The 27,374-nt window shown below is 44.6% G+C and overlaps 1 protein-coding gene and 1 long non-coding RNA gene across 2 annotated transcripts in view; both read right to left on the bottom strand.

The window, feature by feature from the left end:
- The window catches only part of si:dkey-32e6.6 (extracellular matrix protein 2), a 54,237-nt gene extending 27,102 nt beyond the window's left edge, over positions 1-27,135 (bottom strand). The window contains exons 1-8 of the mRNA XM_046364215.1: positions 26,078-27,135; positions 25,682-25,905; positions 24,633-24,845; positions 24,339-24,531; positions 9,644-9,759; positions 5,520-5,652; positions 5,083-5,240; positions 4,812-4,951 (exon numbers count right to left, since the gene is read on the bottom strand). Of these exons, the coding sequence (XP_046220171.1) occupies positions 4,812-4,951; positions 5,083-5,240; positions 5,520-5,652; positions 9,644-9,759; positions 24,339-24,531; positions 24,633-24,845; positions 25,682-25,905; positions 26,078-26,408 (1,508 nt within the window). The 5' untranslated portion in view covers positions 26,409-27,135. The remainder of the gene's footprint in view (positions 1-4,811; positions 4,952-5,082; positions 5,241-5,519; positions 5,653-9,643; positions 9,760-24,338; positions 24,532-24,632; positions 24,846-25,681; positions 25,906-26,077) is intronic.
- Positions 6,703-7,572, bottom strand: LOC124045012. Its single transcript, XR_006840767.1, has 3 exons — positions 7,398-7,572; positions 7,175-7,267; positions 6,703-7,062 (listed from the first exon to the last, which is right to left on the bottom strand). It is a non-coding gene; the product is annotated as an uncharacterized LOC124045012 (long non-coding RNA).
- Positions 27,136-27,374: the final 239 nt, after the last annotated feature.

The following is a 27,374-nucleotide window of genomic DNA, read 5'->3' as shown; positions in this document are numbered from 1 at the left end:
CTGTGAGTGTAATGTTTGCTGTTGTCACTTCTTTTATTATCAACTGCATTTGCTTTGACAATGTTAACAGTTGTTTCCCATGCCAATTGAGAGATATACAGAGAGACATAGAGAGATACATAGACTGAGACATGGAGAGAGACAGAGACATGGAGAGAGACAGAGACATGGAGAGAGACATGGAGAGAGACATGGAGAGAGACAGAGACACGGAGAGAGACAGAGACACGGAGAGAGACAGAGACATGGAGAGAGACAGAGACATGGAGAGAGACAGAGACACGGAGAGAGACAGAGACATGGAGAGAGACAGAGACATGGAGAGAGACAGAGACACGGAGAGAGACAGAGACATGGAGAGAGACAGAGACATGGAGAGAGACAGAGACACGGAGAGAGACAGAGACACAGAGAGAGACAGAGACATGGAGAGAGACAGAGACATGGAGAGAGACAGAGACATGGAGAGAGACAGAGACATGGAGAGAGACAGAGACATGGAGAGAGACAGAGACATGGAGAGAGACAGAGACACGGAGAGAGACAGAGACACAGAGAGAGACAGAGACACGGAGAGAGACAGAGACATGGAGAGAGACAGAGACATGGAGAGAGACAGAGACATGGAGAGAGACAGAGACATGGAGAGAGACAGAGACATGGAGAGAGACATGGAGAGAGACAGAGACACAGAGAGAGACAGAGACACGGAGAGAGACAGAGACATGGAGAGAGACAGAGACATGGAGAGAGACAGAGACACGGAGAGAGACAGAGACACAGAGAGAGACAGAGACACGGAGAGAGACAGAGACATGGAGAGAGACAGAGACATGGAGAGAGACAGAGACATGGAGAGAGACAGAGACATGGAGAGAGACAGAGACATGGAGAGAGACAGAGACACGGAGAGAGACAGAGACACGGAGAGAGACAGAGACACGGAGAGAGACAGAGACATGGAGAGAGACAGAGACATGGAGAGAGACAGAGACATGGAGAGAGACAGAGACATGGAGAGAGACAGAGACATGGAGAGAGACAGAGACATGGAGAGAGACAGAGACACGGAGAGAGACAGAGACACGGAGAGAGACAGAGACACGGAGAGAGACAGAGACACGGAGAGAGACAGAGACATGGAGAGAGACAGAGACATGGAGAGAGACAGAGACATCAAAAGGAAGAGCGCAGAGAAAGAGAGAGGAAGAGTGAAACAAAAGACAGACTGAGACCCAGACAGAGGTGAAAGAACTGTGGTGAATGAAAGAGAAGCTTTAATACAGAAATACTCTTCTTTATCCACTAAGCTCAGGAGGGGAAATTAGAAAAAGATTGCCAAGAAAAGTAATATTTAACACACATACACACACGCACACAAAACACACACGCATGCACACACACACACACAATGGCACACGAGTATGCACATACACACACAAACACATCCCCTGACAGACACAAAGCTCAGTTTATGTGGGAGAACAGAACGACCTGAAGCCCAGGCAGTCTCAGGAGCAAACCAGGGTTGGGGTCAATCTCATTTCAATTCAGGAAGTACACGGAAATTCAAATTCCAATTCTTTTCAATAAAAAACATTTGGAATTGGAATTCGGTTTACTTTCTGAATTGACTGTAATTCAAATGGAATTGACCCCAACCCTGGCACAAACTCATGCACACACCCCTCACCTCTGATCCCCAGACTCGGGTGAAATACTGACTCCACTCAATGAAAACATTGAGGAGCAAAGTGGGAAAATCAGTCTCCAAGCATTACGTCAGTATGGACTACGTCACAAGGTGTGAGAAAAGTCCTCTTTCTTAGGATATTGTGCACTACTTATCGCCAGACACACACGTCTCTCCTTCTCTCAACAGAGCTCTGCTTGCCACACCATTGCTGTTGTATTATTCGGGCCTGGCCTTCATTTACGTTCATAAACCTGTCAGATGGCCCGAACTCTAACCATGTATCTAACCTCTGACCTCTACTAACCCCTACCTACAGTAGGTGCCCTACCCAATTCAACTCTGACCTTATTAACCCATGGGCCCTGACGCTAAACACAGCCAATAGGCATCCAGGAAGTACCTGATAGGTTTATCTGTTTTACATTACTGGTACTTTGGCAACATTATGCAAACACACAGCCTTTCTTCATCCTCCTCCCTTCTGCTCTCTTCATCCTCCCTTCTGCTCTCTTCATCCTCCCTTATGCTCTCTTCATCCTCCCTTATGCTCTCTTTATCCTCCCTTATGCTCTCTTCCTCCTCCATTCTGCTCTCTTCCTCCTCCCTTCTGCTCTCTTCCTCCTCCCTTCTGCTCTCTTCATCCTCCCTTCTGCTCTCTTCATCCTCCCTTCTGCTCTCTTCACCCTCCTCCCTTCTGCTCTCTTCATCCTCTTCCCTTCTGCTCTCTTCATCCTCCCTTCTGCTCTCTTCATCCTCCTCCCTTCTGCTCTCTTCCTCCTCCCTTCTGCTCTCTTCATCCTCCCTTCTGCTCTCTTCATCCTCTTCCCTTCTGCTCTCTTCATCCTCCTCCCTTCTGCTCTCTTCATCCTCCCTTCTGCTCTCTTCATCCTCCCTTATGCTCTCTTCATCCTCCCTTATGCTCTCTTCATCCTCCCTTATGCTCTCTTCCTCCTCCATTCTGCTCTCTTCATCCTCCCTTCTGCTCTCTTCATCCTCCTCCCTTCTGCTCTCTTCATCCTCCCTTCTGCTCTCTTCCTCCTCCCTTCTGCTCTCTTCCTCCTCCCTTCTGCTCTCTTCACCCTCCTCCCTTCTGCTCTCTTCATCCTCCCTTCTGCTCTCTTCCTCCTCCCTTCTGCTCTCTTCATCCTCCTCCCTTCTGCTCTCTTCATCCTCTTCCCTTCTGCTCTCTTACTCCTCCCTTCTGCTCTCTTCCTCCTCCCTTCTGCTCTCTTCACCCTCCTCCCTTCTGCTCTCTTCATCCTCCCTTCTGCTCTCTTCCTCCTCCCTTCTGCTCTCTTCATCCTCCCTTCTGCTCTCTTCATCCTCCCTTCTGCTCTCTTCATCCTCTTCCCTTCTGCTCTCTTCATCCTCCCTTCTGCTCTCTTCATCCTCCCTTCTGTTCTCTTCCTCCTCCCTTCTGCTCTCTTCATCCTCCCTTCTGCTCTCTTCATCCTCTTCCCTTCTGCTCTCTTCATCCTCCCTTCTGCTCTCTTCATCCTCCCTTCTGTTCTCTTCACCCTCCTCCCTTCTGCTCTCTTCACCCTCCTCCCTTCTGCTCTCTTCCTCCTCCCTTCTGCTCTCTTCACCCTCCTCCCTTCTGCTCTCTTCATCCTCCCTTCTGCTCTCTTCCTCCTCCCTTCTGCTCTCTTCATCCTCCTCCCTTCTGCTCTCTTCATCCTCTTCCCTTCTGCTCTCTTCCTCCTCCCTTCTGCTCTCTTCCTCCTCCCTTCTGCTCTCTTCACCCTCCTCCCTTCTGCTCTCTTCATCCTCCCTTCTGCTCTCTTCCTCCTCCCTTCTGCTCTCTTCATCCTCCCTTCTGCTCTCTTCATCCTCCCTTCTGCTCTCTTCATCCTCTTCCCTTCTGCTCTCTTCATCCTCCCTTCTGCTCTCTTCATCCTCCCTTCTGTTCTCTTCCTCCTCCCTTCTGCTCTCTTCATCCTCCCTTCTGCTCTCTTCATCCTCTTCCCTTCTGCTCTCTTCATCCTCCCTTCTGCTCTCTTCATCCTCCCTTCTGTTCTCTTCACCCTCCTCCCTTCTGCTCTCTTCACCCTCCTCCCTTCTGCTCTCTTCACCCTCCTCCCTTCTGCTCTCTTCATACTCTTCCCTTCTGCTCTCTTCATCCTCCCTTCTGCTCTCTTCATCCTCCTCCCTTCTGCTCTCTTCACCCTCCTCCCTTCTGCTCTCTTCATCCTCCCTTCTGCTCTCTTCATCCTCCCTTCTGCTCTCTTCATCCTCCCTTCTGCTCTCTTCTCATCCATTTTATTGCTGCCTTTTCCCTTTCTACCTTCTTTTCCTCACCACTCTCACACACCCTTTCTTTCTCTCTCTCCTCTCTGTGTGTATTTTTTCTCCCGAAGCTCTTGCTGTGGTTCGCAAGGATCCCACGGAGCAAGGGATAAACCCACTGGAATTCACTATATTTAAACAAGACACACACACACACACACAAAACACCCTTTCCTTCCTCCTTCCCTCCATCACATATTTGTTCTCCTGAGTACACAGGGTCAGTTGTCACAGTCTATCGGACTCACGTGTGTGTGTGTGTGTGTGTGTGTGTGTGTGTGTGTGTGTGTGTGTGTGTGTGTGTGTGTGTGTGTGTGTGTGTGTGTGTGTGTGTGTGTGTGTGTGTGTGTGTGTGTGTGTGTGTGTGTGTGTGTGTGTGTGTGTGTGTGTGGCTGTCAAGATAATAATGACAGGTTTGAACCCTGTGTATTGTATTGATGCTTATCTGACTAAACAGCAGGAATTCACACACATACGTGTGTGTACATCAGCACAAGCAGGAGAGTAATGATTTTACATCAAACAGAACAAATCAGGAAAATCTGAGGTGCTGATTCTCAAGCACAGCACACCCTCCGGTGGGTGATGTAGGTACTACAAAACATTCTATAACAAATGGTGTTAGTTTCATTAATCAATTGTTGATATAGTCCCAAAATATTTTGCATGTCAGCAATCAAGTTTTCAAGATATATAACTTTCAAAATTCAGAAATACAGCCGGTATGATGCTTTTCGTGTCATATGATCCTGCATTCATTCATTTTTGGAATGGGTGGGTGAATGGATTGATTGATTATTTTCTTAATGAATTTCTTAATTGAACTCACGTTAGTTTGACCCAGGCCCGGTTTGAGATGCTGCCCTCATGCAGCAGGTTGTGACTAAGGTCTAAAACTCTCAGTTTGGCCAATTCACTCAGAACCCCCTCTGGTACCTCCTGTAACTGGTTATCACGCATCCTCAGCTCCTACACACACACACACACACACACACACATACACACACACACACACACACACACATTTAGTCGCACATAATATAGAAACCCACAAGAATGTATTGTAAGAATGTTCTAGATGGTGATGAGGAGACTCTGACCTGTAGGGAGCGGGGCAGGCCGAGGGGGAGGGAGCGGAACCTGTTCATGTCCAAGCACAGGTACTGGACCCTCTTCAGCGGCTTGAAGGTCAAAGGGGACACGTTGCCATCATGGAAAAGGTTCTCCTCTAGCTCCAGAGACAACAGATGGAACAGACCTGGGACGCACACACACACACACACATAAACACGCACACAAAAACACACACACACACACATACAGATGAACACACACAAACACACGCACACATACATACACACACAAACACGCACACACACAAACACACACACACACACACACACAGATAAACACACACAAACACACACAGACATACACACATACACAAACTGATGATACTTATGTGAGTGTCACAAAGAAGTGTGTGTGTTATTTACAGGAGGATTAAATCAACCTTGGACCTCTCTCCAACACACACCTTTGAAGCTGTAAGGGGTGAGTATGGTGATCTTGTTGCCATTCATCGTGAGCTCCCCCAGTGAAGGTGGCAGCAGGGGGATCCGTGTCAGCTGGTTATCATCGAGGTTGAGCCTCCTCAGCCGGGTCAGATTCTACCAGGGAGTAGAGATAAAACAAGAGGAGGAGAAACACACGGTTTAGATTACTGTTCAAAATGGTCATTTTCTGGAAATCTAGCTTGACCCTGATCTTTATTTAGTGCATGTATTGGTCTGGTCTGTTTGATCTGTACCCAGTGAAAGCAGTGAGCTGTGTCAGTCGCCCAGTAACTCCGCCCTGTTCCTCCTGCCTCTGTCATTACTGGATGAACGGATATCATGAAATAATTCATTCTTAAAATAATCTCTTCATCTCAATCCCATTGGTTGTAGTCATGTTACTGTATTTCACTTGAACATGTGTACACACACACACACACACACACACACACACACACACACACACACACACACACACACACACACACACACACACACACACACACACACACACACACACACACACACACACACACACACACACACACACACACACACACACACACACACACACACACACACACACACACACACACACACACACACACACACACACACACACACACACACACACACAGTCTTTTGCAGGTTCAGTGTGCAGTGGAGTCCACAACGGTTTGTCATAGCATCCACACATACATGTATGTGCACAGATATATACAGTATGTATGCATATTCAGTATATATTTACTCTAGAAACAGAAACAGAAAATTAATTTATTTCTCAAAACATTGTATTTTCATCCAGATTTCAGGATGAACAGTAACAGACAAAACACATACAATAGAAGATAAACAAATAGGTTTGTTACTATAAAGAAAAAAAACAATTAGGTGCATCCTGTCTCCTATTTGGGTCTGATCACAGCCCCACATCAACATCACAACTGATCTCTCAGGCTAAACAGCGGGGGAAGCAGCATCTGGAGGGGCGTATCCAGCCCTGGCATGTCCCCTCGTCTGTGTCACCACAGGCCTCCTCCATCACCTGGAACAGGGGTATGTGTTGGTGGGGTTGCTGATCGTATACCTTCCGACGCCATGCCGAAAATAACTCTTCTATTGGGTTTAGAAATGGAGAATATGGTGGCAGGTTGAGCATCAGCTTGCGGAGCAGAGCAGCCCGGTGGAAACTTATGTTGTCCTAGATGACAACAAACCTGGACTGCTCTGGCCCATTCCTCTGGTCATTGGGAATGAGGATCTTAGGCAGGGTGTCAAGGAAGGTGATAAGGTGGGCAGTATTGTAAGGACCAAGAGTGCCATGATGATGAAGGACACTGTTCTGATTAATGGCTGCACACATTGTGATGCTGTCCAGGGACATTGACGATGGCGCTGTGTTTCTGTCCCCTGCAGTATGAGGTTTCTTCCCCTGCGTCTTGTTTTGGCTATGTTAAAGCCGACCTCATCAACGTAGACTAAATCCTGATGTTCTGCAGCAGCATCTAGTTCCAGAACTCTCTGAAACAGACAAGACTAAACATTATTGTATGACAGTATGAATAGACAGAGCAGTCAATATGTAGCAGAATACACTGGAATACAGTACCAATCACAGGATCGTATAGCTTACTTGTACGTATTCATAGCGCAGTTGTTTCTCTGTCAGAATTTGGCTCAAATGGTACTCCGGTTTCTTCCTCCATTGAAGGGTCATCTAGCAATTCTGCCAAAACATGATGTGACTGGTTAAGGTGCAGGATTTCCTTCAGTAGGAAATGACATGTTACTGTAGTGCTGTAAGTGCTGCGGTGCTGTAAGTACAGTAGCATGGTATGGAGGGTAGGTTTACTTACTTGTTCTCATTTCAAAATGTCCGGATGATACTAGATGCAGTGTAGCAGCTCAAGTTAGGCTGGACCCTCTGCCCAGCCTCCCTGAAACTCAAACCATGGTTGACCACATAATCAACCACAGTGGCCCGGATCTCATCTGGGATTGTTTTCCTTCCTCCTCTTCCTTGTCCCACTCCACGTCCTCGTCCTCCTCCTCGTCATCGTCCCCCTCTTACTCTCACTCCTCTTCCTCTAACTCTCTCTCCTTTAATTGGCCTCCATTGTTGTCCAAACCATGAAACGTAACCTTAAGCCTATTTCTAAGTGAAGAAATGATTTCTAAGTGAAGAAATTAGCTATACGTGTTTTCATATGTGAGCACTGGGTTTAGGTATTTGGTAAATGAGTGTGACATGGCAGTGTTTTCCAAACGAAACATAAGACCTGTTAGTTTTGAATGATGTGTCTAATGTAAATAACTGTGTTTAGTATTTTGCGATAAGTGTGTTTTACAATTGCAAACTGAGTGAAAAGCACATAATGTTCTTGCAGTTTTGCAGACTTGGTATGAAGATCAGGTACATGAGTTAATGGTTTCACCGAGAGTGCCTCAAGTACCACATTTAAGTGTGTAAGCGATTGTGAAAAGCTGAAAGAGGAGCCAGGACACCAGAGTGTGTTCCTGCTGTAGTCTGTCAGCCAGTTACCAGCTGCTATTATAGAGTATACATGTACTGACTCAGTTACTGTCAGCCAGTTACCAGCTGCTATTATAGAGTATACTGACTCAGCTACTGTCAGTCAGTTACCAGCAGCTATTATAGAGTATACATGTACTGACTCAGCTACTGTCAGCCAGTTACCACCTGCTATTATAGAGTATACAGACTCACCTACTGTCAGCCAGTTACCAGCTGCTATTATAGAGTATACAGACTCAGCTACTGTCAACCAGTTACCAGCTGCTATTATAGAGTATACAGACTCAGCTACTGTCAACCAGTTATCAGCTGCTATTATAGAGTATACATGTACTGACTCAGTTACTGTCAGCCAGTTATCAGCTGCTATTATAGAGTATACAGACTCAGTTACTGTCAGTCAGTTACCAGCTGCTATTATAGAGTATACATGTACTGACTCAGTTACTGTCAGCCAGTTACCAGCTGCTATTATAGAGTATACATGTACTGACTCAGTTACTGTCAGCCAGTTACCAGCTGCTATTATAGAGTATACAGACTCACCTACTGTCAGCCAGTTAACAGCTGCTATTATAGAGTATACATGTACTGACTCAGTTACTGTCAGCCAGTTATCAGCTGCTATTATAGAGTATACAGACTCACCTACTGTCAGCCAGTTACCAGCTGCTATTATAGAGTATACATGTACTGACTCAGCTACTGTCAGCCAGTTACCAGCTGCTATTATAGAGTATACATGTACTGACTCAGCTACTGTCAGCCAGTTAACAGCTGCTATTATAGAGTATACAGACTCAGTTACTGTCAGCCAGTTACCATCTGCTATTATAGAGTATACATGTACTGACTCGGCTACTGTCAGCCAGTTACCAGCTGCTATTATAGAGTATACTGACTCAGTTACTGTCAGCCAGTTATGAGCTGCTATTATAGAGTGTACTGACTCAGTTAATGTCAGCCAGTTACCAGCTGCTATTATAGAGTATACAGACTCAGCTACTGTCAGCCAGTTACCAGCTGCTATTATAGAGTATACATGTACTGACTCAGCTACTGTCAACCAGTTACCAGCTGCTATTATAGAGTATACAGACTCAGCTACTGTCAACCAGTTACCAGCTGCTATTATAGAGTATACATGTACTGACTCGCCTACTGTCAGCCAGTTATCAGCTGCTATTATAGAGTATACTGACATAGTTACTGTGAACAAGTTACCATCTACTGTTATAGGAATATACTGACTCAGCTACTGTCAGCCAGTTACCATCTACTGTTATAGGAATATACTGACTCAGCTACTGTCAGCCAGTTACCATCTACTGTTATAGGAATATACTGACTCAGCTACTGTCAGCCAGTTACCATCTACTGTTATAGGAATATACTGACTCAGTTACTGTCAACCAGTTACCATCTACTGTTATAAGAATATGCTGACTCATGCAAGACTGTTCTGGTCATTTAGCAGATGCATCTAGAGATCTCAAACCCCCAACCCTTACTGTCCAGCAGGTCAATCATACAACATGGTAGTGGTGAAAATCTGGTGAGACTTACAGAGAAGAGGTGGTGGCTGAGTGAGTCGTCATCAAGTCGGTTTTTGCTCAGATCTATACTCTCCAGGTTGGGAAGACCAGAGAAACCCCGCGAGGCAATCAGACTGATGTTGTTCTCTGTCAGGCACACATATAGAGGTACAATCACACTAACATTTACAATAATATACTCACTAATATATACACTAATATACACACTGACCTATACACTAATATACACTCTAATATACATACTAATATATACACTAACATTTACAATAATATACTCACTAATATATACACTAATATACACACTGACCTATACACTAATATACACTCTAATATACATACTAATATATACGCTAACATTTACAATAATATACTCACTAATATATACACTAATATACACACTGACCTATACACTAATATACACTCTAATATACATACTAATATATACACTAACATTTACAATAATATACTCACTAATATATACACTAATATACACACTGACCTATACACTAATATACACTCTAATATATACACTAATATACACACTGACATATACACAGTGACATAAACACCGATATGCACACTAATATACAGTTGAAGTCGGAAGTTTACATTCACCATAGCCAAATACATTTAAACTCAGTTTTTCACTATTCCTGACATTTAATCCTAGCAAAAATTCCCTGTCTGAGGTCAGTTAGGATCACCACTTTATTTTAAGAATGTAAAAATGTCAGAATAATTTGTTTATTTTATATTTTTATATCACCTTTATTTTACCAGGTAGGCCAGTTGAGAACAAGTTCTCATTTACAACTGCGACCTGGCCAAGATAAAGCAAAGCAGCGCGACACAAACAACAGACTTACACATGGACTAAACAAGCATACAGTCAATAACACAATAGAAAAAAAATAAAGTCTATATGCAGTGTGTGCAAATGGTGTGAGGAGGTAAGGCAATAAATAGGCCATAGTAGCAAGTAATTACAATTTAGCAAATTAACGCTGGAATGATAGATGTGCAGATGATGATGTGGAAGTAGAAATACTGGTGTGCAAAAGAGCAGAAAAGTAAATAAAACAATGTGGGGATGAGGTAGGTAGATTGGATGGCCTGTTTACAGATGGGCTATGTACAGCTGCAGCGATTGGTTAGCTGCTCGGATAGTTGATGTTTAAAGTTAGTGAGGGAAATATAAGTCTCCAGCTTCAGCGATTTTTTTCAATTCGTTCCAATCATTGGCAGCAGAGAACTGGAAAGAAAGGCGGCCAAAAGAGGTGTTGGCTTTGGGGATGACCAGTGAGATAAACCTGCTTGAGCGCGTGTTATTGGTGGTGTTGTTGTCGTGACAAGTGAACTGAGATAAGGTGACGCTTTACCTTTTAAAAATAGTAGAGTGAATGATTTATTTAAGCTTTTATTTATTTCATCACATTCCCAGTGGGTCAGAAGTTTACATAAACTCAAATAGTATTTGGTAGCATTGCCTTTAAATTGTTTAACTTGGGTCAAACTTTTCGGGTAGCCATCGTCATGCAGGTGAAAGAGGACCCAAAAGCGACTTGGCGAAAACAGAGTCTTTAATCCAGTAAAGTAAATACAATCAAAAAACACAACTTTCACTCGAAATGACGAGGACAAACTGGAGACTCGATCTTGAACAGCAGGTGAACAGCAGGTTGCCTCGGGAAGGCACTTGAACCAAACAGACTCAGACACCTGCTCACCACGCAGCATCTGAGGAAAACACGACACGACAGGGCGATACACAAACACAGCACGGTGAATTCTAGACAAGGAACCGACAGGGCAGAAACGAATAACAAGGAGAGAAATAGGGACTCTAATCAGGGAAAAGGATCGGGAACAGGTGTGGGAAGGCTAAATGATGATTAGGGGAATAGGAACAGCTGGGAGCAGGAACGGAACGATAGAGAGAAGAGAGAGCGAGAGAGTGAGAGAGGGAGGGGGAGAGAGAGGGATAGAAAGAGGGAAAGAACCTAATAAGACCAGCAGAGGGAAACGAATAGAATGGGAAGCACAGGGACAAGACAAGATAATAAATGACAAAACATGACAGAATTCGGCCCTTTCCTCCTGAGAGAGCTGGTGTAACTGAGTCAGATTTGTAGGCCTCCTTGCTCGCACAAGCTTTTTCAGTTCTGCCCACAAGTTTTCTATAGGATTGAGGTCATGGCTTTGTGATAGCCACTCCGATACCTTGACTTTGTTGTCCTTAAGACATTTTGCCACAACTTTGGAAGTATGCTTGGGGTCATTGTCCATTTGGAAGACCCCTTTGCGTCCAAGCTTTAAGTTCCTGACTGATTTCTTCAGATGTTGCTTCAATATATCCACATAATTTTCCTACCTCATGAAGCCATCTATTTTTTTCCTACTGTGTTATTGACTTGTTAATTGTTTACTCCATGTGTAACTCTGTGTTGTCTGTTCACACTGCTATGCTTTATTTTGGCCAGGTCGCAGTTGCAAATGAGAACTTGTTCTCAACTAGCCTACCTGGTTAAATAAAGGTGAAATAAAATAAAATAAAAAAGGTGCACCAGTACCTCCTGCAGCAAAGCACCCCCACAACATGATGCTGCCAGCCCCGTGCTTCACGGTTGGGATGGTGTTCTTCGGCTTGCAAGCATCCCCCTTTTTCCTCCAAACATAACGATGGTCATTACGGCCAAACAGTTCTATTTTTGCTTCATCAGACCAGAGGACATTTCTCCAAAAAGTAGGATCTTTGTCCCCATGTGAGGTTACAAACCGTAGACTGGCTTTTTAATGGTGGTTTTGGAGCAGTGGCTTCTTCCTTGCTGAGCGGCCTTTCAGGTTATGTCGACATAGGACTCGTTTTACTGTGGATAGAGATACTTTTGTACCTGTTTCCTCCAGCATCTTCACAGGGTCCTTTGCTGTTGTTCTGGGATTGATTTTCACTTTTCATACCAAAGTACGTTCATCTCTAGGAAACAGAACTGAGCGGTATGACGGCTGCATGGTCCCATGGTGTTTATACTTGCGTAATATTGTTTGTGCAGATGAACGTGGCACCTTCAGGCATTTAGAAATTGCTCCAAAGGATGAACCATACTTGTTGAGGTGTACAATTTTTTCTGAGGTCTTGGCTGATTTCTTTAGATTTTCCCATGATGTCAAGCAAAGAGGCACTGAGTTTGAAGGTAGGCCTTGAAATACATCCACAGGTACACCTCCAATTGACTCAAATTATGTCAATTAGCCTATCAGAAGCTTCTAAAGCCATGAAATCATTTTCTGGTGTTTTCCAAGCTGTTTAAAGGCACGGTCCACTTAGTGTATGTAAACTTCTGACTCACTGAGAGTTACTCACTGAGAGTTATAAGTAAAATACACACTCCTTCCGTGGCCTCCAACTGCTCTTAAATGCAAGTAAAACTAAATGCATACTCTTCAACCAATCGCTGCCCGCATCCAACCGCCCGTCTTGCATCACTACTCTGGATGGTTCTGACTTAGAATATGTGGACAACTACAAATACCTAGGTGTCTGGTTAGACTGTGTCATGACGTGGCCCTCTTTGGGTATAGCGTGCCTTCCCCCTCTCTGTCTCGCCTACACCCAGGCTGCTGTTATCTCAGGTCATAGATTCCTGGAGGAGACTCTCTTCCTCATGGCCAGACAGTATAGAGAGAGAGAAGGTTTCACAGGAGAACAAAGGAACTTCTTCTCCAGCATAGAACTTGAGAACTGAACAATGTACATGTTTTGGAGAAGGTGTACACGGTCTGGGAAGAATCCAGCTACGACCGGTCCATTTTGTTTAATGTTTGTGAAACTCATGAGAGACCATACAGCCACATTACCATAACTCTGTTTATGCAAGAGTCTCAGTAATGAGGATTGTATCTAATTGTTGTATAAAATGAATGAGTAAAGATTAAACTATTTGTGAAATTATGTAATGTGATTATAAACTGTTTAATGAAAGGGAACCCAATTCCCTTTAAAGTTAACTAAGTCATTGGCCCGCCCCATGAGCACAGACATTGATCTGGCATCATGGGACAGCCTTTTTCTGCTCTTTCGAATATAACCCCTACCTGGAGAATCATCTTCAGACCAGCTTACCTCGATAACTGAGAGGGCTAAGGTTTGAGTAGATTGCTGAATTCTTCACCATACCACGAGACTATTGATACTGACAGAATAAGAACAAATATTTGATGCTAATTACTAGTCTGCAGCTAGGAATTCTGTACCATTGAACGCAAAGACCGACAACCACCGACAACCACCGAAACATCTATCTACAAGAACATTTCTGAAATGGGACTCTGAAGTATCCATACTAACCACGAGAGACGATCAGACAAACTCTCCAACAGAAAGACGGACGATTCCAACAGAGATCACGACGACACACTGAGCGTAAATATATATTGAATGCATTTATTCCCGAATGAGTGAGCGTTCATGTGCAAAGGATTATCATTTCAATTAATATAATTATCAATTGTGTAGTGAATCATTTGCATAATTCCCGCCTTTCTCAGTCGACCCCCACTTCACTTTTGTCCACCAAGCCGCAATACTGGTTTATCCCACTAGGGAAACTCCGCTATCGTTTCCTTGTAACTATCTACTGTTTGTTTGTTTATGCATTTCTGTGATTATTTAGTTAGTAAATCAATTATTTAAGCCAATTGATGTATGGATGATTCATAGTGAAGACTGGGTTCGTGCAGATAACCAAAAATGTACGACGTTTGGAATGAGACTAACGTGAGGTAATGAATAATTCATTAATTAGAAGATTAATTGATCAGATATTAAAATAGCGGAAAGTTATATTAGGAAAATTATAACTTTGTAATCTGAATATTTTCCTTGGTGCCCCAACTTCCTAGTTAATTACATTTACACATGATTAAGTTAGTTTAATCACTGTTTATTATTTTTCGTTTTTTTTCTCTCTTGTTTGTACATGCCTGGTAAATGTGGATTCATGGGGGGGGGGTAAGTGTTGGGGAAATTAGGGGAATAGGGTGGGAAGTAAAGGTGCTTGCAGGGGGAGGGGTGGGTTGGATACTGCTCGGGTGTACGTGCTACATATGCTGATCGTGATGGCTTGGTGCACTTTCTTACCTTTTTATTGAGTTACATGTTATGCAGGCCACCATAGGAATGACAAACGAGAGGAGGGCGGGGCTTACATTCACTTCCTGGAATGTCAAGGGTTTAAACTAAACAATTAAGAGAGGCAAGGTCCTAGCCCACTTGAAAGCACTCTCGTCTGATATTATATTTTTGCAAGAAACCCATCTGAAAAATAACTCTCATGGCAAACTTAATTGTAGGTGGGTGGGGCAAGTGTATCACTCTAACTTCTCTGCCAAAACGAGAGGCAGAGCGATTCTGGTACGGAAAGGAATTCCCTTTCTACACAAAACCACTATTGCGGATACGGAGGGTTGTTATGTGATCGTAATAGGAGAAATCCACTCTACTTCAGTAACTCTACTAAATATCTATGGGCCAAACATTGATAACCCCTCTTTTTTCAAAGGAGTCCTTGCCCTGATTCCAGATATCTCCCATACTAACCTGGTCATTGGAGGGGACCTTAACTGTGTGCTAGACCAATATTTGGATAGATCCTCTACCCGGCGAACCCCTACCTCCTATTCAAGCGAATTCTTGAACACCTACATACAAAAATTCTAACTTATTTGATATATATTTGATATATGGAGGATCGCTAACCCTACGGGTAGGGAATACTCCTTTTACTCTCATGTTCACAATGTTTACACTCGAATTGACTACTTTTTGTTGGATGCTAGACTACTCCCCTATACCTGTAATGTGAGGTATCATGATATTATAATCTCGGACCACAGTCCACTCACCTTCTCCCTGAGATTGGGTGACATTATACCAAACGAGAAGGTCTGGAGGTTGAATCCTCAGCTCTTCACAGAACCAACATTCTGTGAATATTTTAAAGACCAAATTACATTTTTCTTTGATACCAACGACAACACAGAGACTTCCCCAGCATTATTGTGGGAAACACTTAAGGCTTATCTGAGAGGCTGTATCATCTCCTTTCAGGCTGCCAGGAGTAGGCAAAACAGAGGAAAACTGGAAGAACTGGAGGGACAAATTCACTTACTAGATAGGGAGGATGCTAGCCATCCATCTATGGAGAAACATAAAAAAATTACCTCTTTAAAATTGGAATATAATCAGATTCTCTCAGCTAAAATTGCTAAATCTTTTCTACTTGCCTACCTGGTTAAATAAAGGTGAAATAAATAAATAAAATAAAACATAAATTACTCGCCAGACAACTTCGAAAACATGTGAGTGACCGAATGATTCAGAAAGTTAACTCTGCATCTGGGGAATTACTCTCTTCCCCCAAAGACATCAATGACAGATTCCGTCAGTTTTATGAGACTCTATATACATCTAAAGCGGATCCTAACCCCTTAATTATGCAAACATTTTTGGAGGACTGTAATCTTCCTGCCCTGAACAAGGAAAATTCTAACTTCCTGAATAAGGAAATATCTCTTGATGAAATTCGAGAAACAATTAAATCTCTAAAGAGTGGCAAGACCCCGGGCCCAGATGGATACCCTGGTGAATTCTATAAAACATTCATTAACATGCTCTCTCCCTACCTGCACAAAATGTTGGTTCAGGCCAATGAGGATCCCTTCTACTTTGGACGAAGCGTTCATTACAGTTATACATAAGAAGGGTAAAGATCCAGAAGAGGTAGGGTCATACAGACGAATATCTCTCCTTAATACAGACCAAGAGATTCTAGCAAAAACTCTGGCTAACAGGCTTAGCACTTTAATTGGAAAATTGGTCCATTCAGACCAGACCGGCTTTATCCCTAACAGAAACTCATTCTTCAATCTCAGGCGCCTCTTCAATATTATGTATTCTCAGTGGTTACCCAACGTGGACGTTGCCGTCATATCTCTTGACGCCGAAAAGGCCTTTGACCAAGTTGAGTGGCCCTATCTATTCAAGGTCCTACAGAAATGTAATATTGGATATGGGTTCATAAATTGGATCCAGCTTTTATATAGGAACCCCTGTGCCAAAATACTCACTAACCAATCATTGTCACCCCGATTTAACCTTTACAGAGGGACAAGGCAGGGTTGTGCGCTGTCGCCTATGCTCTTCACCCTAATTATCGTACCTCTCGCTCAGACGATTAGATCACATGCAGCAATACACGGCTATAATACTAAAGATACTCTAAATAAGATTTCCCTATACGCAGATGACATCATCCTCTTTTTAACAGAACCCCGTGCTAGTATTCCAGCTTTTTCTTGATGTGATCAATTTGTTTGGTACCTTCTCGGTATACAGAATAAATTGGAAGAAGAGTGAATTAATACCCATACGGTCGCAAAACACCTCCTGGCTAGAACATCTCCCAGTTAAGTTACCTTCAGAAAAATGTACCTACCTAGGAATTGTAGTTACCAAAAAATACTCCTTACTATTTAAAGAGAATTTCCCCTCTCTGATGCAAAAACTCAAGGCAAACATAGTATTTTGGAGAACTCTACCAATCTCTCTGCTCGGAAGAATTAATGCCATTAAAATGGTCTTCCTCCCACAACTGCTCTACCTATACCAGAACATCCCAGTATTCATACCTAAATCCTTTCATAAACAACTGGACTCAATTATCAATCCTTTCATCTGGGATTATAAAACACACAGGATAGGTAAAAAACACCTCTGTAAATCCAAGATGGAAGGAGGATTGTCTCTCCCAAATGTTATATTTTATTACTGGGCCACTAACCTCCGCGTTGTTACGTTTCTGCTGGATGACGCCAATCCGTCATCCAGCTGACTTAGTATGGAGCGTGAGGAGTGTCACCCCTTCTCTATTGGGGCTGAGGTTTTGTCACCTGTCAATCTGGAGATGTCACTTTATTGTAACAATCCTATTATACATAGCACAGTACGAATCTGGAAGCAAATTAAAGTCCACTTTGAGCTTAGACCAATGTCATTCATGCTCCCTGTCGCCAGGAATCCCTCCTTTGCCCCCTCTAATCTTGATAACACCTTTGAGCAATGGGGAGAGTTAGGGATAAGTACCATAGGGGATTTATACATAGAAGGGACCTTTGCTTCCTTTGAGTTGCTGAGGGAAATTTATAATTTTTCCAGAAGTAATTTTTTCCGATACCTACAAATTAGAGACTACGTTAGAAAACACCTCCCAAAATTTGGGAATGCTAAACCTTCCATGTTTGACGGATGCATAAAAATATGCCCCACCTCAGATAAACTGATATCGCGTCTATATGATGCTTTTCAATCTGTTACCACACCTTCTACAGATGCCATTAAGGCAAAATGGGAGGAAGAACTAGGGACTGACATCTCAGTGGCAGACTGGGAAGATAGCTTGGAGTATATCCACACCTGCTCCATTAACTCCAGACATCGTCTCATACAATTCAAGGTATTACACAGATTACACTATTCCAAAACTAAACTGCATAGGATATTTCCTGATACATCCCCTATGTGTGATAAATGTCAGACTGCGCAGGGTACACTACTCCACTGCTTTGCCCTATGCTCTAGCTTGTGTGGTTATTGGTGTGGAATTTTTGGGATCCTCTCTGACGTTTTGGAGACTTCAATAGACCCAGACCCGCTTCTGATAATCCTGGGAGTGTCTGAGTCCCTAAACGGATTAACCAACCTCCAAAAACAACTCATCTCTTACGGTCTCATTTCAGCAAAAAAACTAATCTTGTTATTTTGGAAAAAGAGGGAAGCGCCCTCTACCAAATTATGGCTCAGTGAATTGGCAAACACTGTACACTTAGTAAGAATTAGATATATTCTGAACAATAAATTATCAACATTTGATCAAATCTGGCAGCCTTACCTCTCCTACATGGACGAGTCGGCGCTGTGAATTTGTACTTACTAACGCACTCTCAATTGTAATATTTTAATCTACCTTTGGGCGGTTGGAGCGAGTGGTCGCATCTGCACTTCGCTCCCGCGGGTAGTATAACTTTTTCATTATATTTCATTATAGCACAACGGTTTGATTTGTCTAATCTTAGCAATTTCTTCTCAGCTAGCTACATAGCCGTCTTTGTATCAAAGATAATTGCGTAATTGCGTAAATTATCGTATTTCGCCGTCCTAACGTAGTCTTCACTAGCCAGCTAGCTAACGTCCACTGATTAGCTGCACTGGAGAAACTATTACACTCAACTGAACGACTTGATTAGTGTAGTGTTAGCGTGCTACATAGCTGTCTTTGCTGTCTTCGTATCATCGTATCCAAGATAATTGTGTTGTTTAGGTTTAGAGTGTGTAGTCTTAGAGTGATTATCTTAATTTACCGAGGTTAGCTAGCCAGCTATTTGTCGTCCTTAACGTAGGTGACTCTGCTAGCTAGCCAACGCTAGCCAACGTCTACTGAATAGAACTTCCGCACTCAACAACCCGGTCGCATTCACAGGTAGTATCACATTTTCACTTCATTACAGTACAACGGTTTGATTTGTTTGATCGTAGCTAGCTACATAGCTAGCTACATAGCCGTCTTTGTATCAAAGATAATTGTGTAGTCTAGAGCGATTTTCTAGGTTCGCTAGCCAGCTATTGTCGTTCTTTTAACGCAACGTAACGTAAACAACACTGCTAGCTAGCCAGCTAGCCCCGAATAGCAACACTGCAGAAACTATTACACTCAACGGAACGACTTGATTAGTGTAGTGTCAACAACGCACCCACTGCCAGCTGGCCTACTTCAGCAGTACTGTATCATTTTAATCATTTTAGTCAATAAGATTCTTGCTACGTAGCTTAACTTTCTGAACATTCGAGACGTGTAGTCCACTTGTCATTCCAATCTCCTTTGCATTAGCGTAGCCTCTTCTGTAGCCTGTCAACTATGTGTCTGTTTATCCCTGTTCTCTCCTCTCTGCACAGACCATACAAACGCTCCACACCGCGTGGCCGCGGCCACCCTACTCTGGTGGTCCCAGCGCGCACGACCCACGTGGAGTTCCAGGTCTCCGGTAGCCTCTGGAACTGCCAATCTGCGGTCAACAAGGCAGAGTTCATCTCAGCCTATGCCTCCCTCCAGTCCCTCGACTTCTTGGCACTGACGGAAACATGGATCACCACAGACAACACTGCTACTCCTACTGCTCTCTCTTCGTCCGCCCACGTGTTCTCGCACACCCCGAGAGCTTCTGGTCAGCGGGGTGGTGGCACCGGGATCCTCATCTCTCCCAAGTGGTCATTCTCTCTTTCTCCCCTTACCCATCTGTCTATCGCCTCCTTTGAATTCCATGCTGTCACAGTTACTAGCCCTTTCAAGCTTAACATCCTTATCATTTATCGCCCTCCAGGTTCCCTCGGAGAGTTCATCAATGAGCTTGATGCCTTGATAAGCTCCTTTCCTGAGGACGGCTCACCTCTCACAGTTCTGGGCGACTTTAACCTCCCCACGTCTACCTTTGACTCTTTCCTCTCTGCCTCCTTCTTTCCACTCCTCTCCTCTTTGACCTCACCCTCTCACCTTCCCCCTACTCACAAGGCAGGCAATACGCTCGACCTCATCTTTACTAGATGCTGTTCTTCCACTAACCTCATTGCAACTCCCCTCCAAGTCTCCGACCACTACCTTGTATCCTTTTCCCTCTCGCTCTCATCCAACACCTCCCACACTGCCCCTACTCGGATGGTATCGCGCCATCCCAACCTTCGCTCTCTCTCCCCCGCTACTCTCTCCTCTTCCATCCTATCATCTCTTCCCTCCGCTCAAACCTTCTCCCACCTATCTCCTGATTCTGCCTCCTCAACCCTCCTCTCCTCCCTCTCTGCATCCCTTGACTCTCTATGTCCCCTATCCTCCAGGCCGGCTCGGTCCTCCCCTCCCGCTCCGTGGCTCGATGACTCATTGCGAGCTCACAGAACAGGGCTCCGGGCAGCCGAGCGGAAATGGAGGAAAACTCGCCTCCCTGCGGACCTGGCATCCTTTCACTCCCTCCTCTCTACATTTTCCTCCTCTGTCTCTGCTGCTAAAGCTACTTTCTACCACGCTAAATTCCAAGCATCTGCCTCTAACCCTAGGAAGCTCTTTGCCACCTTCTCCTCCCTCCTGAATCCTCCTCCCCCCCCCCCTCCTCCCTCTCTGCAGATGACTTCGTCAACCATTTTGAAAAGAAGGTCGACGACATCCGATCCTCGTTTGCTAAGTCAAACGACACCGCTGGTTCTGCTCACACTGCCCTACCCTGTGCTCTGACCTCTTTCTCCCCTCTCTCTCCAGATGAAATCTCGCGTCTTGTGACGGCCGGCCGCCCAACAACCTGCCCGCTTGACCCTATCCCCTCCTCTCTTCTCCAGACCATTTCCGGAGACCTTCTCCCTTACCTCACCTCGCTCATCAACTCATCCCTGACCGCTGGCTACGTCCCTTCCGTCTTCAAGAGAGCGAGAGTTGCACCCCTTCTGAAAAAACCTACACTCGATCCCTCCGATGTCAACAATTACAGACCAGTATCCCTTCTTTCTTTTCTCTCCAAAACTCTTGAACGTGCCGTCCTTGGCCAGCTCTCCCGCTATCTCTCTCTGAATGACCTTCTTGATCCAAATCAGTCAGGTTTCAAGACTAGTCATTCAACTGAGACTGCTCTCCTCTGTATCACGGAGGCGCTCCGCACTGCTAAAGCTAACTCTCTCTCCTCTGCTCTCATCCTTCTAGATCTATCGGCTGCCTTCGATACTGTGAACCATCAGATCCTCCTCTCCACCCTCTCCGAGTTGGGCATCTCCGGTGCGGCCCACGCTTGGATTGCGTCCTACCTGACAGGTCGCTCCTACCAGGTGGCGTGGCGAGAATCTGTCTCCTCACCACGCGCTCTCACCACTGGTGTCCCCCAGGGCTCTGTTCTTGGCCCTCTCCTATTCTCGCTATACACCAAGTCACTTGGCTCTGTCATAACCTCACATGGTCTCTCTTATCATTGCTATGCAGACGACACACAATTAATCTTCTCCTTTCCCCCTTCTGATGACCAGGTGGCGAATCGCATCTCTGCATGTCTGGCAGACATATCAGTGTGGATGACGGATCACCACCTCAAGCTGAACCTCGGCAAGACGGAGCTGCTCTTCCTCCCGGGGAAGGACTGCCCGTTCCATGATCTCGCCATCACGGTTGACAACTCCATTGTGTCCTCCTCCCAGAGCGCCAAGAACCTTGGCGTGATCCTGGACAACACCCTGTCGTTCTCAACCAACATCAAGGCGGTGGCCCGTTCCTGTAGGTTCATGCTCTACAACATCCGCAGAGTACGACCCTGCCTCACACAGGAAGCGGCGCAGGTCCTAATCCAGGCACTTGTCATCTCCCGTCTGGATTACTGCAACTCGCTGTTGGCTGGGCTCCCTGCCTGTGCCATTAAACCCCTTCAACTCATCCAGAACGCCGCAGCCCGTCTGGTGTTCAACCTTCCCAAGTTTTCTCACGTCACCCGCTCCTCCGTTCTCTCCACTGGCTTCCAGTTGAAGCTCGCATCCGCTACAAGACCATGGTGCTTGCCTACGGAGCTGTGAGGGGAACGGCACCTCAGTACCTCCAGGCTCTGATCAGGCCCTACACCCAAACAAGGGCACTGCGTTCATCCACCTCTGGCCTGCTCGCCTCCCTACCACTGAGGAAGTACAGCTCCCGCTCTGCCCAGTCAAAACTGTTCGCTACCCTGGCCCCCCAATGGTGGAATAAACTCCCTCACGACGCCAGGACAGCGGAGTCAATCACCACCTTCCGGAGACACCTGAAACCCCACCTCTTTAAGGAATACCTAGGATAGGATAAGTAATCCCTCTCACCCCCCCCCCCTTAAGTTTTAGATGCACTATTGTAAAGTGACTGTTCCACTGGATGTCATAAGGTGAATGCGCCAATTTGTAAGTCGCTCTGGATAAGAGCGTCTGCTAAATGACTTAAATGTAAATGTAATGTGCTGGCCCTGCCACCCGAGCAGTTGGGGGGGATAAGGGGGGAAATAAGTGGGGGGGTGACATCTACCCTCTTTCTTTCTACATGTCCTTGTTCTGTATGTCGTGTTTTGTATTATTTGTTCTGCACCCAGAACTCTGGGTCTTGTTGTTCCTGTATGCGCTTTGATGTTTAGATAAGAATTGTATACCTGTCTTGTAAACCTATACAACATTATTGTGTGTGTTCAATAAAACATATTTTAAACAGAAGCTAGTTTAATCACGTAATAATAATTACAGAGAATTTATTTGATAAAAATAAGTCCTAATTTTAATGATGCCAAAGACACGACAACTGTAAACTTTCCTTCCAGACTCACATTAAGCATCTCCAGTCCAATATTAAATCTAGAATCGGCTTCTTATTTCACAACAAAGCATCCTTCACTCATGCTGCCAAATATACCCTCGTAAAACTTACTATCCTACCGATCCTTGACTTCGGCGATGTCATTTACAAAATAACCTCCAACACTCTACTCAGCAAATTGGATGCAGTCTAATACAGTTCCATCCGTTTTGTCACCAAAGCCCCATATACTACCCACTACTGCGACCTGTATGCTCTCGTTGGCTGGCCCTCGCTTCATATCCGTCGCCAAACCCACTGGCTCCAGGTCATCTATACGTTTTTGCTAGGTAAAGCCCCGCCTTATCTCAGCTCACTGGTCACCATCGCAGCACCCACCCGTAGCACGCGCTCCAGCAGATAATTTCACTGGTCATCCCCAAAGCCAATTCCTCCCTTGGCCCGTCTTTCCTTCCAGTTCTCTGCTGCCAATGACTGGAACGAACTGCAAAAATCACTGAAGCTGGAGTCTTATATCTCCCTCACTAACTTTAAGCATCAGCTGCCAGAGCAGCTTACCGATTATTGCACCTGTACACAGCCCATCTGTAAATAGCCCACCCAACTACCTCATTCCCATGTTATTTTTTGTTGTTGCTCCTTTGCACCCCAGTATCTCTACTTGCACATCTATCACTGTTGCTAATTGCTCAATTGTAATTAATTTATTGCCTTACCTCCCTAATCTTACTACATTTGCACGCACTGTATATAGATTTTTCTATTGTATTATTGACTGTATGTTTGTTTATTCCATCTGTTACTCTGTGTTGTTTGTGTCGCACTGCTTTGCTTTATCATGACCAAATCGCAGTTGTAATTGAGAACTTGTTCTCAACTAGCCTACCTGGTTAAATAAAGGTGAAATTAAAATGAAAAAAATAAAAAATCTGTCTGTTAATAATTGTTGGAACAATGACTTGCGTCATGCACAAAGTAGATGTCCTAACCGACTTGCCAAAACTATAGTTTTATAGTTATTTCCCACTATAATTTGCAAATAAATTCATTATAAATCCTACAATGTGATTTACTGGATTTTTTTTCTCATTTTGTCTGTCATAGTTGAAGTGTACCTATGATGAAAATTACAGGCCTCTCTCATCTTTTTAAGTGGGAGAACTTGCACAATTGGTGGCTGACTAAATACTTTTTTGCCCCACTGTACATACTAACTAATGTCATAGATACACAATACATGATTTTATACAGTACATATTATCTTTTACAACACTCATTTCATATTACTCCCGCCCACCCGCTCACCTGCCAGGTCCAGGGTCGTGACCCCAAGGTCGGTGATGACTGGGAGGTGATTCATGCCAATACCCCTGCAGCTTATTTGTCCGTTAGACGTTTGACACGTCCCTGGGAGAGACTCTGTGAAGCTGGTCCTTGCTACTGTCTGATTGGTGGGAGACTCTGTCCCCTCTTCTTCCTCCTCCTCTTCCTCTTCCTCCTAGAAATACAAATAAAAATCATCAACATAATCATCATCATCATTATTGTCATCATCATGCTTTGCCTGATGAAAGGATCCTGTTCATTACGATCCCGCACCTCCTCCTCTTCCTCCTCTTCAGAATCATCTTCCTCTTCATCGTCTTCTTCATCTTCCTCCTCATCTTCCTCTTCCTCTGCCTTCTCTGTGTCCATCAGTCTGTCCTTATCACTGTGTAGTTCCTTTAGTATAGTCCTGAGAACACCTTCCTGTTCAGCTCCCCCATTTGTACCTTGCTTCTTCCAGCCGGGTAGGGGGCGCCCCAGACCTGCCTGCATGAGGGGAGGGAAAAGGAAGAACCAATAGAAAAGGATGAATAATTCTTAAAAGGTTCTAAACTGACATATGGAATTGTTTTAAGATGGTCATACTATGAATCATTTAGGTATTTGATTTAGAATTTTATGACCCCTTTAGGTATCCCACAATCTTTTAAATATTTTTTACAACTATTTGATAAAATATTGAATTTGTCCTTTGCTACTATAGCCCAGAGAAACGCATTGAATAACACATTCAGAAATGGCAAAAAAAGACAGTCATCAAAATAAATCATAAGAAGCAAGGTTTTAAAGTGTCTGACTTATATCAAGGAGAGATAAGAAAGCTCAGGTAATGTATATATATATATATATTTGTTTTTACATACATATTTAACCCCTTTTTTGTTTGGCACAAAACTACCTTCATACTTTTTTAAACCAGTACCGATTACCTTCAGACAAGTCCTGTGACACGTGTGGGGGTCATAGAGCAAAACGGAGAACACCATCGTATTCGTGAGAATCACCCCTTTCCATAGTGTAGACCAAATGGTTTGGACGCTACAAACAGACGTTTTCACGTCAACTGTACCGACTTCAGATGAGTCCCCTGACACTTGTGGGGGTCCCCTTTCCATGGAGTGGTCAGAATAGTTTATAGGTCAAACCGTTCGGATGCTACAGACGTATTTGTGAGAAGACCGATTTTCGGGATGTCTCGCTCTAGCTCTGCCACCTTTCAACGCAGATGTGGAAATGTTACATCGCCGGACGTGGTGGATTAAGAATCCAATGCAAAACACGGTGTGTCAATGAAGGAGAATTGAAGAGGTCTGTATACCTACCATTCTGTACGCAGTGGCCTCTACAGTTGCTGCATGTCTCCTTCCCGTCACTCCTCTCCTCCCTCTGCTCGCCTCCATCTCTCTGTCCTTTCTCATCTGCTCATCCCTCACTCTCCCCTTCTCCTCCTCCTCCGCTTCCTCTTCAATTCTTGGATTCTTGTCCTCCCTGCCTTTTTCCTGATCCCTGCCTTCTTCATCATTCGGTAATGAGGTGAGGGGTAGGGCTGAGAGAGACACTTAGATTTTAGAATTAGAGATTAAGAACATTTCAAGGATTTAGACTCTTAAAATCCTCACTGTTTTGGTGGATTGCAAGTTTTTTTTTTACAGACAGCTATGTCAACTATAGAGAGCACTCAGAGAATGCATAGAAGAGGCATACAGAGAATGACTCACCTGATGAAAGACATGTGGCGACCACAGGTACGTCTGACTCCGTAATAGCTGTACCTATCACAGTTGTTTCTGTAAGAGGTATGCCTGTCAGAGTTGGGACTGTGGCACGTGTGTCCATTATAGGAGTGTATGTGGCAGGTTGGTGGGTTGCTAGAGTCTCTGCATAGATTTTATCGGGTTCCCTCGCTTCATGTTCCATGGTCCATGTTCCATGCACATGTTCCATGTCGTGTTGTACCTCATTTTCTATCTCGTGTTTTTGGGGCGTCAGAGTTAGAACGCCTACACTGAGAACACTCACACACAGACACAGAACCCAAAATATCAGCATCGCCACGTCAGGTTTCTGGATCTGAGCCCACGGCTGGTCAAATCCAAAACCCAGGATTGGAGACTGTACTAGTCCAAGACAAACTAACTGGGATAGTCCAAGACAAACTAACTGGGATAGTTAGTCCAAGAAAAAAACAACTATAGAGACCTGGGCTGTGTTTCTGAAACCACCTCCAGTCCAGTCTTGGAGTAAAGAGAAGTAACAAAGATCCTCCTGAGTATAGCAGCACCCACAGAAGCAAAAATCAGGCAAAGAATAAACCTGCGAAACAGAAGAGGAGACGTGGACAACAGAACTCCCAAGAGACTCCGGACTCCTTAAGCACACTCCCCAGAGGATACTGTACCAGCAGAACTAAAAGTGAGAGGTGAGAATGGATAGAGAGTGAGAAAAGAGGGGATGGAAGAGGAGAAGGAGGAGTGCACAGAGAGGAGAGAGAGAGGTAGGGAGAGTGAGAGAGAGTGGAAAAAAGTATGTTCTCACATTCTAAACAAAGGCCTTCGTTCATCTCTCCAGAAAACACAGATCACCCCTCCTCTCCTGTCCTCTGCCCTCCTCTCCTTTCCCCTTCTGTCCTCTCCTGCCCTCTCTAGTCCTGTCCTCATTGCCTTAAACTAACAAACACCTGGGTGGAGAGAGAGAGGAGGGGCGATAGAGAGAGTGAGAGAGAAAGAGAGAGGGGTGGGGGGAGAGAGTGAGAGAGGTGGGGAGATAGAGAGAGTGAGAGAGAGAGGTGGGGCGATAGAGAGAGTGAGAGAGAAAGAGAGAGATGGGTGGGGGAGAGAGTGAGAGAGGTGAGGAGATACATTAAAGAGGGAGATGGGGAGATTGAGAGAGAGGTGTGGAGAGAGAGAGGGGGTAGGGGGAGAGAGAGAGGTGTGGAGAGAGAGGGGGGTAGGGGGAGAGAGAGAGGGGGTAGGGGGAGAGAGAGAGGTGTGGAGAGAGAGAGGGGGTAGGGGGAGA

This window comes from Oncorhynchus gorbuscha, linkage group LG10 (genome assembly GCF_021184085.1).
Source record: "Oncorhynchus gorbuscha isolate QuinsamMale2020 ecotype Even-year linkage group LG10, OgorEven_v1.0, whole genome shotgun sequence".
Classification (NCBI taxonomy): domain Eukaryota; kingdom Metazoa; phylum Chordata; class Actinopteri; order Salmoniformes; family Salmonidae; genus Oncorhynchus; species Oncorhynchus gorbuscha.
The sequence above is the reverse complement of the archived record's forward strand: the minus strand, read 5'-3'. Positions and strand labels throughout refer to the sequence as shown.